This window comes from Punica granatum, chromosome 5 (genome assembly GCF_007655135.1).
Source record: "Punica granatum isolate Tunisia-2019 chromosome 5, ASM765513v2, whole genome shotgun sequence".
In the NCBI taxonomy this organism is placed as follows: Eukaryota; Viridiplantae; Streptophyta; class Magnoliopsida; order Myrtales; family Lythraceae; genus Punica; species Punica granatum.
In genome coordinates, this window is record NC_045131.1 from 4,420,675 (window position 1) to 4,437,623 (window position 16,949).

General features: G+C 42.6%; 3 protein-coding genes, 1 long non-coding RNA gene and 1 other non-coding gene across 5 annotated transcripts; 3 read left to right on the plus strand and 2 right to left on the minus strand.

Annotated features, from left to right (window-relative positions):
• The first annotated feature begins 48 nt into the window (after positions 1–48).
• Positions 49–1,047, plus strand: LOC116207961. Its single transcript, XM_031541108.1, has one exon. It carries the CDS (start codon positions 417–419, stop codon positions 780–782), a length of 366 nt encoding a protein of 121 aa, XP_031396968.1. The 5' UTR covers positions 49–416; the 3' UTR covers positions 783–1,047.
• Positions 1,048–3,404: 2,357 nt separating this feature from the next.
• Positions 3,405–5,627, minus strand: LOC116207959 (short-chain dehydrogenase TIC 32, chloroplastic-like). The gene is made up of 8 exons (XM_031541105.1): positions 5,239–5,627; positions 4,922–5,153; positions 4,727–4,806; positions 4,426–4,579; positions 4,253–4,331; positions 4,095–4,179; positions 3,954–4,000; positions 3,405–3,850 (listed from the first exon to the last, which is right to left on the minus strand). The coding sequence occupies exons 1-8, from the start codon at positions 5,393–5,395 to the stop codon at positions 3,677–3,679; spliced, it is 1,008 nt and encodes a 335-aa protein (XP_031396965.1). The 5' UTR covers positions 5,396–5,627; the 3' UTR covers positions 3,405–3,676.
• Positions 5,628–11,000: 5,373 nt separating this feature from the next.
• Positions 11,001–14,845, minus strand: LOC116206905 (kinetochore-associated protein KNL-2 homolog). Its single transcript, XM_031539742.1, has 11 exons — positions 14,479–14,845; positions 14,286–14,371; positions 13,798–13,954; positions 13,412–13,505; positions 13,020–13,253; positions 12,852–12,916; positions 12,531–12,573; positions 12,092–12,150; positions 11,844–11,892; positions 11,513–11,590; positions 11,001–11,280 (listed from the first exon to the last, which is right to left on the minus strand). The coding sequence occupies exons 1-10, from the start codon at positions 14,551–14,553 to the stop codon at positions 11,562–11,564; spliced, it is 891 nt and encodes a 296-aa protein (XP_031395602.1). The 5' UTR covers positions 14,554–14,845; the 3' UTR covers positions 11,001–11,280; positions 11,513–11,561.
• Positions 14,846–15,284: 439 nt separating this feature from the next.
• TRNAH-GUG lies at positions 15,285–15,356 on the plus strand. The gene has a single exon. It is a non-coding gene; the product is annotated as a tRNA-His (tRNA).
• A 79-nt stretch (positions 15,357–15,435) lies between these two features.
• LOC116208180 lies at positions 15,436–16,873 on the plus strand. Its single transcript, XR_004157015.1, has 2 exons — positions 15,436–15,610; positions 16,573–16,873. It is a non-coding gene; the product is annotated as an uncharacterized LOC116208180 (long non-coding RNA).
• Positions 16,874–16,949: the final 76 nt, after the last annotated feature.

Sequence of the window (16,949 nt, forward strand, 5' to 3'; positions counted from 1 at the left end):
TTGAACTCGCCAATCTCGTGACGGACGCCGGAAATAGAATAAGCTACCGAAACGAGACAAATATCGATCAGATTGCTCATACATAACCCATTATTAGTCTTTATCGATTCTAAATGCACGGATATTATGTCTTACGGTTATCGCCACGTGAAATATGACTACAATTGTAATGATGATTTTTGGGCACCAAGTATCATAAGGTGCCTAATATTTATCTCCCACCACATACATCAAACGCACCTAAACCCTCCCTAAGTAGTTGAGATTAGGTTCTTCCCCATCTCCATCTTCATCCCCTCAATTTTCCATTAAAACCCCCCTGCCCTGCCGGAAACCAAAAAGTACGACTCACCCGCCACCAATAAGCCCTCGTGAGTCGTGACCGTTCCTCCGTCCAACTCCCCTCCACTCCTTCCATGTCCGTCTTATGCACCGCCCTCAACTGGGTCACCTCCCGGTGGCCGCTTCTCCTCTACGCCGTCACCTGGACGGCTCTTCTGACCGCCACGGTGGCCGTGGCCTCCTTCTCGCCCGAGGTGGCCTTTGTGTCAGCGATCTCCCCGTCGTCGTCCTTCTCCCAGGGGTGTGCCGCCGCGCAGGAGGGGTCCGCCGTCAGGGTCCCGGTCGACCTGCCCCGGGAGGTCGTCTGCCTGCCAGCCCACCTGTTCACGCGGTCGAAGGTGGACCTGGTGGTCCCGCCGGTCTTTGCCGCCGTCGTCGTAGCCGGCTCCGCTTTCGTCGTCCGGGCCTTGGGCCTGTGGGAGGACGATGAGCCCCGCTGAGTTTGGGCCCCCGCCGGGCCTCCCAAGGCCTAAACGGCTGGCTTTCACTTCCTTCTGGGGATCTGATTTGCGATTTTTGCTGATGATTCGGACTTGTTGACTATCGAGTTTGACTTCCCATTTTCTGAATTGAACATTCTTCCTCTACGAAATAAGCTCAAAATACATCTCTTTTCGTTTTTAGATATAATTTTACATGTCAAAATGTGTATTAATTCGGGATCGTTCGACAGTAACATAGCTCAAAATAAGATAATTCATACTACTTTTCATCGTCTTAATTACCTACGGTTAGTTGCAGGTTTGGTAGTCCTCCAAATTAATTGTAGCAGTTGCTATTATAGCACAAGGAAGAACTATTCCAAGACATCCTGCTATGCAAATGTTACCCGGATTCGACTATGGAACATCAACTGCAAACACCGGACAGCGTAAAACACATCCATGACTTCGAACAGGGTCTGTCTGTACCTTATATGCCACGGCCCAGTCCGTCTACTATATATGCTTCAACAAATGATTATGAAGGGGGAGTGCGTTTTGATTTCAAACTGGAGAAGCCGAATCGATCATGTTGTCGCTAAATGCAGTAGCTTCACATCTCTCACGAAGGCGCTCCGCTCAAAATTCCTGTATGCTCGTCGCTCGCTCATTCAGCTATTCCGATAAGAGGGCGTACGATCAGTCCAAATTGGCTAACATTCTACATCTCAGCGTGAAATATGAATATTACCATAATAAACTGGCATCATGTAAAGGACATCAACTAAGTCGATCATTGGTCTTATTGAACTGCATCCCTTCCTTGTAAGTGTGGACATGGGCTGTCAAGGAAAGGTTCACGATCCGACCCTCAGTCCCAGTGACTCTTGCTGTATGTTTCATCTTGCCTAGGAGAAAGGTTTAGTTAAGAGAAAATGCCCTGCCAAAACAGCGTCACGCAGAGAAATTCACCGATATTCGGAACACATGAAAAGGTTAACTTATGTCCGGTTGAATCGACACTAATTCTTCCACATGGGGTTGGAGAAGAGCTAGTCAGACTTTTTTCCTTTTCCGATATGATTAGTTGCAGAATGAACTTCAATTCTCTCCTGAGAGAGTTGGGAAGTGGCAGGACGTTACCCCTGCATTGTTTCTGCAAGGCAAGAAAAAGAAGCAACCAGTAGCTCATTTTCAATTCCGTCATCTCGAGATGCTATTCAATCCGAAGTGAGAATACCGCCAGGGATGGGGAGATCGCATCAAGATGTTAAGGGGAAGATCGAGGGCAGCAAAGCTATCGGCAATGACAAACGATCTAATGGACTTTCATGGAGCAGAGATCCAACTTGAGGACATTGACCTTTGCAGTTCTGCACTCTTCAAGATACCTTGTTTCGCCTCATTTGGAGCATCTGTGTTCCTCCCTGCGACGATCACGTACGTGAGCCCCCCCAGAGGGCCAGCACCCTCGAAGTCTCCAAACCGACGTCACTCACCCCACCTAAAGAGTTACCAACATCAATGGAACCTCTAAATCATTGAAGTCTATGATACCACTTCGGACCCCTGCCTTTACATCTGCCAGTTTAAACTTTCTAATGTAACAAAAACCTCAGCGACTATGGTGGTGAGCTGGGAGGCGTTAATCCCCTGAGTGACCTCTTCGGCAGTGGTAGCGGAGCCAAAGCCACTCGGGCCTGCCCTTCCAGTCATCAAATGGGAAGATTTCGAAGTATTCCTTAAAAATATTCAAAAACCATAGCATTGCTTTCTCTGTTGCACTCCCTTTCTGCATTAAACACTACAGACACCGGAAAGAACAAACACGGGTAGAACTTAGAGTGGATATGGAGTAAAATCTTTGATTGTATTCAGCATAGGGTGGATAAAAACAAGAGATGAGGGGGAGCAAGACAAAGGTAGGAGGAGGAACGGAATGGACCGATGAGGGGAAGCATTGCATGACACAAAAACTGTACTGTCTCGGGGCCATGGGGTCACTTCTTAATGAGTTAAAAGGGCAACCCGATGTTGATAATGTCTTGCATGACAGTTGAAATTTATGGGCTTCGGGAATGGAGTGAAGGAGGGGTACGGTGGTGCTTGCGAATTGGACCTTCTTCTTTCCTCACTTTTTCCAAATTTAGTGCTCACTGCACTAAATGGATCTATGCTGCCATCCCTTTAGACTAATCATCAATACAGAACTTCCTGCCCAGTTCAACTGAATGCGCTTATTCTTCATATGGAAATAGAATAGGGTGGAATCACATATACCAAACCTGGTCATGGGCACTCCTAGCCAACGACTCCCCGACTTATTCGTTCATGTTTTTTGCTGCTTCATTCCGTGGCTCAATATACTTGGTTTTACTCTGGTTGAGGCAAAGTATTCTCATACAGGCTGAGAAGATTCCTACTTTGATTACAAAGACGAATTCTAGATGCTTGGGTCAGTCATCATCTTGTTCTCCTCTTTTCCTTCTTGTTCCCGAGCACTAAAGTTCTATAAGTTACATCGATGCACTGTTCTCATTCGTAACTTTTAGCTTAAGTTTCTCGTTAGATTGCGTTGTGTGAACAATGGTTCAAGTTGTCAGCATTGATTTCACAATTAATAAGATTGTCTCTTAATACTATCAGAAGAATGTGACGAAATGGATATAGATTTGTAGGGACAAAGAGTTTCACTATTATATCATCTAGTTGCAGCATGCAACAAATAAAACTATTCTGGTACAAAGCAGTAAGTAATCTCATTCAAGTTCGAGCTATCGGTCGCCGGCTATGAACGCCAGTCGCGTAAGAATTGGGACCCCGTCTGTACTTTAAATACCACTGTATGCTCAGTCTAATGGTGCTTCAGAGGTCGTAGAAAGAGTATGAAAAGGAGCAGCTCCTTTTGATTTTCATTGCAGAGAAGCCGAATCGACCATCTTGTGGCTGAAATCCCAGAGCTTCTTTCCCAGCTTCACATCCCTTGCAAAAGCACTTGGGTCGAATTCATTGCAGTCTGCGTAGTACTTCCCACTCACTCCTTTCAGGTTTGGGTGCAGGGCGACGTAGCAAGTTGTGGCTGCCCCCTGAATTAAAGGAAAACGACAGTTCGAATTCTGTTCAGTTCGATCCACAAAAATATTCAAAAGAACTGGCCATTTCTACTGCAACTGAACTGAAGTCAATTACCTGAGGAACATTTTTCCACAATAAGCAAGTCAGCAGCTTCAGAATCTCTGCATTTGAGGTTACATACATGAGAGTTAGCATCGGAGATCTTCGGGGTAACACCATCATTGCCTTAAATTTGTAAAACCGGATTTAACTTACTCATAAGAACAATGGAATGTTTCATAAGGTTTGTCATGATAAGTCCTGGATGAACAGAATTGACCGTGATGTTCGCACCCTCTTCCTGCAGAGATCCGATAATCATTAGGAAAGGAAAAGCGCGAGCTAATAGCAGGAGAACAAGAAGAAAGAATGACCTGAAGGCGACGAGAAAGCTCATTGGCATGAAGAATGTTTGCTAGTTTGGATTGACCATACGCCTTCTTGTCAGAATAACTGAATGGGCATAAAACACGACCAGATCATATAATAAGCACATTGGAAATAAAATGGATTTTTTTACGTATAAACTCGCATCAGATGAACAAACCTAAGTTGATCATTGATCTTATCGAACCGAATCCCTTCTTCATAAGTGTGAACGTGAGCTATCGACGACAAGTTCACAATCCGACCCTCAATCCCAGTGAGTTTTGCTGTGAGTTTCATTTTATCCAGGAGAAGGTTTGTTAAGAGAAAATGGCCTGCCAAGACAGTGTCACAGACAGAACATAAGGTTACTTCAAGCATATTATTTCAAATGTTTGATTAATTTCCAATTAAATATAGATAAACTCTTCGAAATGGGATGCGGAAAAGAACTAGTAAACATTGAGAAAATATAAATGTACCAATATGATTAGTCGCAAACTGAGTTTCGATTCCATCTTTGGAGAGTTGGAAGGGGCAAAACATTATCCCGGCATTGTTTCTGAAAGGTAACAAATGAACCAACGGGTGGTTCCGAGTTAGTCTACAACTCGACTCGATAAGTTGCATAAACTAATTAGTTAGAACATAGAAGACAGGGAGGCGCAGAAGATCACATCAAGATGTTGAGCTGGAGATCAAGGGCGTTGAAGCTATCCACGAATGATCTAATAGACTTCATGGAACATAGGTCTAACTTGAGGACATCGACCTTGGCGGCTTTGCAGTCATCAAGGATGATCTGTTTCGCCTCATTTGCAGCTTCCATGTTCCTCGCTGCGATGATCACGCGGGCCCCGCGAAGAGCTAGCACCCTCGCCGTCTCCAACCCGATACCGCTTGCTCCACCTAAAAGAGTTCCACACATCAACGAAAAGCTCCAAGTCGCCATTACATTTGCCAGTTCAAACTAACTAATGCCCGAAGAACTCACCAGTGACGATGGCGTTGAGACCGGAGGCATCGGCCCCCTGAGTCACCTGCTCTGCGGTGGTGGCGGAGCCGTACCCGCTCGGGCCTGCCCGCCCGGTCATCAACGTGAAGATTCCCATCCTGAGAGCCTCCAGGAAATAGTTCAGGACCCAAAGCATTCAGACTTCTGCTCCCCTCCCTTCCAGCAGCAGTCACAACAGTCACCGGACAAAACAGAGACAAAAGACAGAGACTTGGAGATGTAATGGAACAAAAACTTTGATCTGTCTGCTGCCAGGAAGTAGTAGAAAATGGGAGAGGGCCAACCAGAAAAGGAGGGAGAGCAAGAGAGAGAGAGAGGTAGAGAGGGGGGAGGGGATGGACTGATGAGAGGAAGTTATCGCATGATAATGGAAATTTATGGGGGTTTGAGGGAATGAAATGAAGAGGTGGGGTCGGGTGTTGGTTGAGAATTTAGGTCCCCTCCTCAGCCCGGAGGCTACTTGTGCATTTAATGGTCGCCGGTGTCGGTCTTCGTCGTCCTTCGTTGTCCCTTTTCCAGCAGTCTAGACGCCCCATTTACTATTCTACAATGATCCACATGGATCGACCATACCAGACTTCTCGACCAGTCCGACAAGATTTTAGAATATGACGCATTCATATGCGAACGAAATGGACTGGAACTGCACGCTGATGATCGGATTCCCCCCTCCATTCCATGGCTTGGAACATGGTTTTTACCTTTTGGGGTCAATGCCAAAAGTATTCACTCTCACACGCAATGAGAATCCAATCTTGGAATTTGAAGTCATCATCTTATGAACTTTGAACATTATGATGACTCTCTAGAACGTTTGTTCCGGTCCCCCACTTTCCTTAGCCCGTCATGTGGAAAATCAAAGCCCCTCCTTTTCTACTTGGAAAATTCTACAGTACCCCTCACGAGTCAGCTCATTACCGGACTAACGCCCGTTTACTTGGTCGCACTTTCGTGAGCAAATGAGGTAATCCATGTGAATTACTGAGAATATGATTTTAAATTCTCTAGACTAACTAGATTATCATGTTTTGCTGAAGCAAATTACTCGTGATGTGGATACTCAAGATAATCCACTTTCTCAATGAGCTGGTAATATACTTTTTTCATCAGTGATTATCTATATTACCAATAAGATTCCATAAATGTATAATATTATTAGTCCATAACAAACATAGTAATGGACATTATCGGTGATTTTAAAAAGTGGGAATCTATCTCGATGAAAATCTAAATTACTAGTAATCTCAATTAGTGATGCACCAAATACCACTAAGTACCCTAGCTGTTCTATATGACCAAAAAAATGGAAATCGATGAAAAGTTGTAATTTCATGATTACCGGTAATTTGAATTCTCACTGAAATAGATTCTCACTTTTAAAATTGTCGTAATATTCATTGCCATATTTGGTATAGACTGATAATATTAATATTATTAGTAATCTTGCTGGTAATCTAGATGGACATCTTTGGTGGGAAAGTATATTACCAATTGAGTGAAAAAATGAATTATCTTGAGCATTCATATTGCCAATAATGTGCTGCAACCAAACATGGTAATTTGTGGGGCGCAAAGAATTTAATATCACATTCCTAGCAATCCACGTGAATTACCTTGTACCAAACGCTCTGTGTTCATTCAATCAATTAGGTTATGGGGTAGGTCAAAATTTAAGTCAATCATCAAATTCATTTATACTACATAATTCATCTGACCGGAGTAGTAAATCAGTAATAACTTCAACTGACAACCAGTGACTCGCCATGTCGTACGTGTTTAGGTTTAGGTGGGTCCATCAATGCCGTACTAGTTCGTTTACTATAATAAAAATTTTAATAACTAATAAAAAAGAGAAATGAATAAATTGTTCCATGACGGATATTGTGACATCTTTGTTATAAATTAAGGTGTACGTTATTGTATTACAACATTTTTTATTCAAAATAATACACTTTGAATGTGAATAGCTTGACCAGAGATTTACGAACACATTTTCACTCCTTAAGTAGAATTTTCTCCGAGTTTGAAACGTCTTGGGGGATCTTATCGAACATAAAGCGACATGGTCTCGTCCCTTCGATGCAAGCCATTAAGGCGCTTCTTACCTCTTAAGTGGTAGCCCCCGCAATGGACCACTACAGGAATTCGCTCTTATAGAGATGACAATTGAGACGAAAAACTCTGTCTCTACATGGTTTAGAGACGGATTTTTCCGTCTCGGAAAGTCCATCTCAGAAAGGCTCGTTACAAAATAACGAGATAAAAATTACTGTCTCATCCTCAATGGAGACGAAAATTTGAGAATGAATTTTCCATCTCAACCCGATGGACGAAATAACCGTATCAATTTTCGTCTCACGATTGAGACAGAAAGAGAGACGGAGCTTTCCGTCTCTCCATCATAGAGGAAAATTTTTGTCTGTCTCTCCGTTTCAATCCTTGAGATCGAAGTCCCCTGAAAAATGTAAAAAGAAAAAAATATATATTGGGTCGGCGAAGCCTAGAGGGAGCGCGATGATTGTATACCTATCTCTTTTTGAAAAAAGAAGAAGAGAGAAATGAATATTCGAATTTATAAGTAATATATGGATCCATAGTGAAGGAAATTTGAGACAAAAACTTTCGTCTCACGTGGATAGAAACGAGAATTTGAGACATATATTTTCATTTCATTATTAAGAGACAAAGTTTTTCGTCTCTTAATCTGTCTCAGAAAAAAATACAGAGTTCTACGTCTTATTTTTCGTCTCAATTTAAAATTTTCCATCTCAAAATTAAGACAACCTATTTCGTCTCTATAAGAGAGATGGATTCTGAGACGAAAAATGTCGTCTTCATATTAAAGAGATGGTATTTTCCATCTCCTAATCAATCTCGAATAATGAGATGGAGATTTCCATCTTTTTTTTTTCTATCTATTGGGTGATAGACGGAATTATGCATCTTAATTTTCAAAATTTCCATCTCAAAATATAGACAAACCCTTTCCATCTCAAAATTCTATCTCTATATGACACTATTCCAAGTGGACGAGATGCTGGTCGATCGACACTATAAATTTATGCACTGCGTAGGACATGGTAGCCGGATAATCACTGAAACCCTTGTCAACACTGGCCATCGACTCTACGATAACATCACATCAGAGAAGGTATATGCATGGCTCGAATTATTGGATCATCCAAAAGAAACTGCAGTGTGAATATCGGGTGAGTTTTCGATTAATATAAAGTGACTGCGTCGACAAGCATCTTATCGACTGGAGACCGCGAGCTACTTTCCTTTATGAGCCAAGCAGAAAAGGCCTTCGTATCATCAACTGACCCATGCCATATGCTACTTGATGTTATACCTGGAGGAGTTGCTGCACTGCACCGCTGTAAAATTGTATCACCTGTTGGGCTCATTAAATGAGCCCCCACGAGCATCACGTCGAAGTTCTTCTGTTGATATTATGCCAGAAAGTAAGCCCCGATATTTCGTTATAATGATAATAACTAGAAGTTGCGATGTCACTCAGTTGTCGTGCAGGGCTACTGTTCGAGTGAGTTCGGATGGGGAGGGACCAGATTCTCTCGTCCATTCATTATCAGGGTACGGCTCAAACCCTCTCTGTGAATCGTCGGTCCAGGACAGGTCCTGATCATCTTTCTCAGGCTACTGTGTGGGCACTGGGGCGCGATTCGAGTGCGCTCATCTCCGGGTCGTGACACTGACCCTCAACTTCCGTTTACTGCTTCAACAGTTGGATCAGCGAAAGTACATCTATGATCTTGTGATGATTAGTATGTTACGACGGCATTTAATATTTCTATCGATGGCATTTGAAACTTGTGTTTCTCTTGGTAACCTACATTATCAAGTGAGGGCGATTTATTAGCATTGATTCTTTTCCTTACTAAGCTATCGGAGAAATCCCAATCGATATGTCCATTACATATACATTCATTAATGTTGTATCACGTAAATCTTGTACAGCCTGGAAAAAGGACCTCAGCCGCAATTAATTAATACCCTCGACGACGGAACGGCCAGGACAATTCAAAGGTGCATTGCCTTCCTAGTTGAATGAATTATTCATACTATACAAAGAACTTTTGCATCCATCCACATCCACCCCCATGCCTCCAGCTTCCACGGCTAGTCGAGCAATAAATCGACCCGATTCATCATGGCTCTTTTAATCAGTCACAAGACCAACCGGACCACTCGTTCGTGGTGTGTGGGATTTGACATAATATATAGCAAGTTCATTCAAGAATGGTCTTAAAATATGGCACCATCCCCTCTTAATTCCTTGCATCGATCCTCAATCATATCCCAAGACAGATATAGTCTGTCTTGATTTTATTTCTTTAGGAAATCTGGTTCACTTCCATGGATTCTCCCCCCATTTCACCCTGTAATTTGTTCATCCATGAGCACAATGCAACAATGACCAAAATATCCTCGGACGACCGGTATGTTGATCAGAAGGTGACTGGTGTCGTCGATGACAAACATCAATAATGACTCAATTAGTCATTTAACCAGACTAACCTTTTAAACCAGTCGGCAGTGATGGTCATGTCAAATTTTACAGCTACTGCATGCAAGCCCTAAGCGCTGACAATTAAAATGTTCGATAGGCAAAGTTGAAGAGTCAAATTCGATTTCCCCGATGTACTTCCACAGCTTGCAAGATGCAAACAGAAACAAAGGAATGAGAATGATCGCTAAGCTACAGTCCCAGCTCCATTAATATTATTTGGAGTCAAGTTGCGAGCACGTAAATTGCCTGCCATGGTAGGTTTGAGGTTTGAATGGACTGCTTCCATTGGCTCATCAAGTCGGACCCATTGGTCAGAATCAGGGGATCGAATTGATTATAGAAACATGAGTTTATTAGGTCTGGTCAGATGTCTATTTGTGTTGTTATTACTCGTACGGCCAATGGACCATGCCCATAAACCCTCCATATTGGACATAATTAGAATACGCGTGGAGTAGCCGATTCCCCATCCCGAATAACAACGAGTTCTCTGTCACATTTTGGTGCACATCGAACCCCGCGTGGATTTGTGCATTTACGGTGACAAAGGTAGGGTTTGTCAAGAATTAACGTTAGTCAAGATATCATGTGAAGTCAATATTAATCGACTGACCGCGGACATCTTCTAAGTGGACAGCTCAAGGTCCAAGAAGCCCAAAACCGGACTAACTGAGATTTGGATGAATGGTGAGTTACATCAAGTATGAAAAGGCAACCCAATAGGGCCACGACAAGGCCCCAGACATTCGGCCTCAGCTCAGCCCCCAAGTAGAGCGTCCGGCCCTGCCTCTTGAGTCTTGAGGGCATCAACCACGTCCATGACTATGACGGTCTTGGGTCGGGCATGCTCAATTTAGGTGACAGAGTCCTGGATCATATTCTCTAGGAAGATCTTGAGGATGCCCCGGGTCTCCTCGTAGATGAGACTGCTGATGAGTTTGATGATGCCTTGCCCGGAGAGGCAGCACATGGCTGGCTTGGTAATTCCCAGGATGTTGTCGCGCTGGACCTTCTGGTAATGCTTGGTGCCGCCCGTCCCCAGCCCCTTGCCTCACGCTGACAATATAATGGTCTCTTTGATGATCATGTTCACATTTCATTTGATATTTTCCTATGTGATGGATACATGGCGAGGATTTTGCCATGTTCATCGGATTCTAGTTTTACGAAATAATGGAACAAGTCATACCTTGCGCTTATGAAATCAAGAATAGTCAAACACGAGCTATCATATTGTGTCGACACAAATTGCAAGAGCATTAAGATGATCTCATCAAAATTAGTTTCAGCCATGCCTTGCTATTGAGCATGGATGATACAAAGTTCCCCTGGTCAGTAACCGGTTCGAACAAATTGAAGCTATAACATACAAATCACAAGGACAGCTAAAAGATCACAATCGTCAACATCTATACACAAGGTTGGCGAACAGCGATGGGATGGATTCGATTTCTGCAGCTGCAACAATGAAAATCTTCTTGCCAAGAAACCTGCAAAGAGAAGCAACCGGACACGATCTCACTTTACACCTAAGCTTTTTGACCCCATATTGTAGGGAAGATCTCGAAAGATATGAAGAAAGATCTCCCTCCAAGCCGTACATACGACTTTCATCGAATTAAAGAATGCGAAACGGTTAAACCTATGTTTTTCTTCTGAAAAGAATCTTAATTGGTTTAGGTACGTGCGTAAGTGTCAGTTCTCCTTACTGTAAGTCTATACCTTTTGAAACATACTCCAGGAAGGCAACACGAAGTCGAACCACCTGCAATTACTTTCTTCTGGACACATTTCCACCATCTGAGTACATGCAGGAGCTGCATAATTAATTCCAGGAAGTATACACACAACTGAAAGGGCCAAACAGAACAACTGCCTCATTGAAATTGCAAAAAGTCGCTATTAGAAACGAGTTTTTAAAAGGATTTTGAAACCCAAACAAACGCAGCTGAGCTACGATGATCAAGTTGATGTATATCTTCCTCCCTAAACCAATCATGGCTTCTCTTGAACCATACCACATACAAAAATATTTGTCAATGTGGATACAAACCTCTGGACTCAACCTTGTTCGGACCTTGAACACCAGCAATGTTACGGTTCTGAATACGACAAAAAAATAGAATATCAGCAAATTCTAATGCTTATTCAGGAGGAATTTACAAGGACAGCTAATATTGTATTTTTAAAGCAAGTTGGTCGGGCTTCTAAAGCTCTAAGAACTTGGTAATAGTTAATAGTTCAATATCAATTTATATATATACTTAAGATTGCACTTGGGCAAGAAAGGATATCACTGACCGCATCATATATTGGCAGTTCGTTCTGCCAGAATGCCAATCTTGGCAATAGTATTCTTCCTGTGAATAACATGTGAGAAGGGGATTAACAAGATAACACGATAAAAAATCTTGTTATAGAGGCGATAAGAAACTTAATTTGACCAACTCTTCTTAATGAAGAAAACAGGGTGTCATTCTGAATTTAGGCATGGAGACAAGAACCATAAAACAGAACCAAGAAACCAAAACTGAAAATTAAGTTCTTTTGGTTAGGTCTCTCAGGGAGAACCCCAGCTTGGTTGGTTCACAAGTTCGAACCAAATCCAACTGTGCTCACCCACAAATGGAAAGAGAGAGAGAGAGATTGAACCAGTAAAACTGGCTCTTCAAGGTTAAAACTTTTTAGCATGTTATGGTTGCAATTTAAACCCAACCCCTATTTTGGTTGGAAAACTCACCTGATCTGGAACGTTTAAAGGAGTCTGGAGTTCTAACCGTTCCCTGATCAAAGAAGAGTAAGACAAAAGCAAAAACAATTTATTTGAGATGGAAAGTGGAAACAATATGGGCATTGATATACATGCTCATCAATTTACGATTATCGGCCAAGACATGGAGGAAGCTTTCTGGTAGAGTTGCCACAGATGAAGTGTTCTGGTGACATGCTTTTCTAATGGTACTTTATTTTAATTTCCAGGAGCATTCTACTGATCCATGTCAGCAATGATTAATCTTCCATAAAACTGGGAAACACGTAATAGGCCAATAGAGAAACTCACTTGCAATGGAGGAATGACACCAGCTCTGGTTGTTTCTCCTTTGGCATTGCCTTCTTCCAAAGTGCCTGCAAGTTTGAGATCATTGAAAAAGAATGAAATTATATTCAAATCTTCCACATCGAAAAGTATTCACCAGCCCGAATACAACAATTGGGATTATTTTATTACCTAAACGATGACGGGAAGATCTTCTGGGCTTAACAAGAGGAGGTGCAGACGAAGGATCTTCCCTACCATCTTTAGGAAGATCAGGACCAAGAAAATCTTCAGCTCGCTCAGTAGCAGAATCTCTCTTCCTTCTGGCACTGGGTTGATTTTTATTTTTTAACCTATCGTGGTCCTCTGGAGTCTTCTGATCCCTTTTGCTTGGACTACTCTGACCCGGAACATGAGAATTCACCTCTTCACCAAGGACACGAAATAGTATGTACGAAATGTTTAGTGCCTTCTAGGAACTGAACTGCCTTACCTAAGATAAGTGTTTTCCATCTTAAAAATGTATTTATTAAAACGTCAGGCATACTAAAAGAGAAACAGGAAAAGGGATGGTGTATAATTACCAGCAGATGTTTTTAATGCAGCAGAACCGGCTCCTTGTTCGGCAACACATTCCTCCCAGTTCAAAGGAAATCCAAAAACAAAATGTTTGCAGACCTAGACAGAGCAGTGGTTTAAATCTAATTTGGGTGAACATGGTATGTAGAATACAAAGCAGTTTTCTGCAGTAAGTTTATAAGTAGGCCAATCTCATATAAATATAGCTAAGCTCCTTCGACATTATATGGCAGACAAAAATTACGAATTCAAGTACAAAATTCTGCTCATGAATTGAATAAGATCTTATTGCTAACCTATAATTCAAGCAGAATTGATGATTCAAGCAAATCAAAAAATAAAAAATCGATGAAAAGGACAGAGTAATGAAAAGGAGAGTATGCTCACATACCTCAGAAGGGAACCCATTCTCAGTACTCAGAGACTTGTTCATCAATCCTTTCACAAGCACACAAACACCGTCTGCAGTTTCCAGGGTGGAAAACTCGTACACCTTGGTGATCGGTGCAGATTTAAACACACGAACCGCTCGTTTAACGGGTCCCTCCCTAGAGAGGACGACAATGTGGCAACACATATAAGCATCTCAGTTACACCGAATAACACCAAATGAAATGCGCAATTTCTCCTTCGTTTACATTTACATAATGTATAAGAGCAAACCGAGAAACGAAGAGAAAAGAAATTCCCCAAAGCCAGAAAATATCAAACGTTCTCATACCCATATTCCAGATAGTCTTCAAAATACAACAATTTTACTGGAAATCACCTAAAATCACAATACTAAGAACCCAAATTTCAGAAAATCCCCACACCATTTCTTTATAGCATCACAGACAAGCAGAGTCGAGAAATTATGGGCAGAGAAAGAACGGTTACTTGGGAGATGTGAAGCCGGCAACTCCAAGCCTCCTGCCCTGAATTTCTTCCTCGGCCTGAATCAGCCACCAGTCGTACAGGCAAACCTGGTGGCAGCACGGAAACAAGCAAACGAAGCAGCAAGTTAATGGCTTTAAGAAACACAAGTAAGTAAGAAGGGCTTCAGAAGAAAACTGGGATCAGTCAAGCTCACTGTGGGCAAGAAGATGGAAGTGGCGGAGGAGTCATTGGGGTCGCGGGGCTGGTGAGGAAGAAGGGTCGAAGCCATAGGAGCTAGGCCGGGGAAACTCCGACGATCATCTGACGGGTATTTCTCCGCTTGCCGCTGTTGGGATTTGAGGGACCAAATCTGAGCAAAGTGAGGATTTTTACCGACTTTTCTTCGGAAGTAGGGGCTCGAGCTGCCCGAAAGCGCGCCAAATTATTCTACGTTTTCCGTTTTCCCTTTGGCCGGAAAATCATTTTCCGGGAAAATGAAGGAAAATTGAAATTGAAAAGCGTTCAGATTACTTGACGGCCCACCAGACAGTAGATGCTCATGCAGGCCAATCCTCGGTATCATGGTTTAGAGTGAGAGAAAACGGGTTACAGATTGACCATTACCAAATAATTTGATTAAACCACGAAAATTTCGTTGGAAGTAAAATAATGTTCCTTCATTCGATTTTCGTTGCAAGAATATTCCTCGTTCTATCTCAACATTTACGATCATGACATTATACTAACCAATTCCCGTATCAATTCTTGCCATGACAGAGAGGACGCAGCTGTCTTGAAGATCGTTCGGGTTATTCCGGTCTGCACAGCCTTGATGAGGCCTTGGCATCCTAAAGGTCACGCAGTAGCACAGCGCATAAGAGGCCACAGCGATGTTGGGTTCAGCCCATGGACTTCACAATCTATCTCAATTCCGGTCTACGCGTGTGATGTGTTTACTTTCTTTTTATTACCTTATACTTTGGAATCTGATAGATAAAAACTTGAGATTCCAACAAAAGAGTGGCTGTAGTTTAGTGGTGAGAATTCCACGTTGTGGCCGTGGAGACCTGGGCTCGAATCCCAGCAGCCACACTCTCAATCTTCCTTTTTTTTTTTCTTTCTTATTATTAATATTACTGTTATTAGTTTATTGTGGGTGCAAATACGCCGTCGCATTGAAAGAACCACCTGGATTCCGCTCGTCATTTCAAAGATTCAGGCCATTGCCGTCGTCGAAGTCAACAGTTCCGTCAGGTTTTGACTGAAAATTGTTCGGCCTTCTCGGCGGAAAACCCCCAGCTGTTCGATTCGATCTCGTCTGAACCGACAGCTCTCCGGACATCGCTGTAAGTGCATTTAGTTGCGGCGACGTTTGTTTTTAGGTAAACTGCTTAAAAGATCTATGCTTTTCCTAATGGATGATGACTTGCGTAATATCATCGCATTACACCTTTGCACTTCCCCTTCGATGAGTCTTGCCTGTGGGGGGTGATCTTGTCTGAGTTAGATTAGCGTGTGTGTTCATCCACGATATCGCCGAGCTTGGGTTTCGGCAAAAGGTTTGATGCTCCGATTTTCTCTTTCTTGCCTTGCGATGGACCATTCTGATTGCGAGTCTCTCCTCTTTACCATGTGAATGTGAATTGATGTATGACTTGATCGAAAACCTTCCCCTCATGGGTAGTTCGTCAAATACCGGGCTTTCGAGCTATTGCTTATGCCCGGTGAGCTTGCCGACATTATTGCTTGCTCATTCTGCAAAACTTGAATTGTGGGAGTGCTGAAGTGAAGCAACTTTTAGGAGCCTTTGTTGGTAATGTTAGATATGTACTTCAGCAATCTGTTAATCTTGTGAATTCATATACGGCCGAACCCTGCTTACGAGTTATTTAACTCATCCTTGCTCGCGATGGGCAAGTCGAATGTTCTTTGCCAACCTCACATATCCTGGAAGCATCAATCCGATGCTTACCTGAATGGTCACGCTTGGTCATGTTTAGGTGGGATTTTATCTTGTTTCTCACTCGTAGTAGTAGTATTTTATCGATCTCATCGACTCACTCTTTCATCTACACCCCGCTGTCATCGGGCAATCCAAGATTCTGTGCTAATTGCGCGAGCACTTCAAAATATTTCTAGCATGAGGTTGAGGTGCTCCTTGTATCTGAATTATGCAAGCGTTACTCCTCTCCTGTCTCTCGTTGTTGGAATTGTTTGTGTATGTTCTTAGTCTGATGCTTCTTGCTATTCCTAAACAATGTCAGTTTTCTCTTTTTTTCCACTGATGATGATCAAATGTATGATACAGGTGATGGACGACAATGACTTGGGCTTCTTCGCCACATTCCTTGGTATCTTCATATTCGTGCTCGTGATAGCTTATCATTTTGTGATGGCTGAGCCCAAGTATGACAGGAAATAGCACAACTCCCCTCGTCTGCTCGGGCAGAGTCGTAGACTGGGCTAAACCATGTGACTGTTAATTTTGTGTATCAACGAATTTGTAGCGAAGAGATTGTAATCTGCTTCTATGGACATTGCCATGATACGAAAAAAAATGAGATGAATCACTTCAATCATCTGCTCTGAGTTCTTCACTGGAGCTGTCATATTTCTTCCCGGTATCTCTTTTCCTTTGTTACTGTGCTGGCAGTCTTTAAATAAAATAACGAGGCATCTTTCGAT

Coding starts and splice junctions, on each gene's coding strand:
- LOC116207959 (XM_031541105.1), bottom strand. CDS start 5,395: ATGCTTTGGGTCCTGAACTATTTCCTGGAGGCTCTCAGGATGGGAATC. Junction 5,154..5,238: donor TCTCAACGCCATCGTCACTG/GTGAGTTCTTCG, acceptor GAACTCTTTTAG/GTGGAGCAAGCGGTATCGGG. Junction 4,807..4,921: donor CTCCAGCTCAACATCTTGAT/GTGATCTTCTGC, acceptor GTTACCTTTCAG/AAACAATGCCGGGATAATGT.
- LOC116206905 (XM_031539742.1), bottom strand. CDS start 14,553: ATGGCTTCGACCCTTCTTCCTCACCAGCCCCGCGACCCCAATGACTCC. Junction 13,506..13,797: donor AGAATGGGTTCCCTTCTGAG/GTATGTGAGCAT, acceptor TGCTCTGTCTAG/GTCTGCAAACATTTTGTTTT. Junction 11,591..11,843: donor GAACAAGGTTGAGTCCAGAG/GTTTGTATCCAC, acceptor GCATGTACTCAG/ATGGTGGAAATGTGTCCAGA.
- LOC116207961 (XM_031541108.1), top strand. CDS start 417: ATGTCCGTCTTATGCACCGCCCTCAACTGGGTCACCTCCCGGTGGCCG.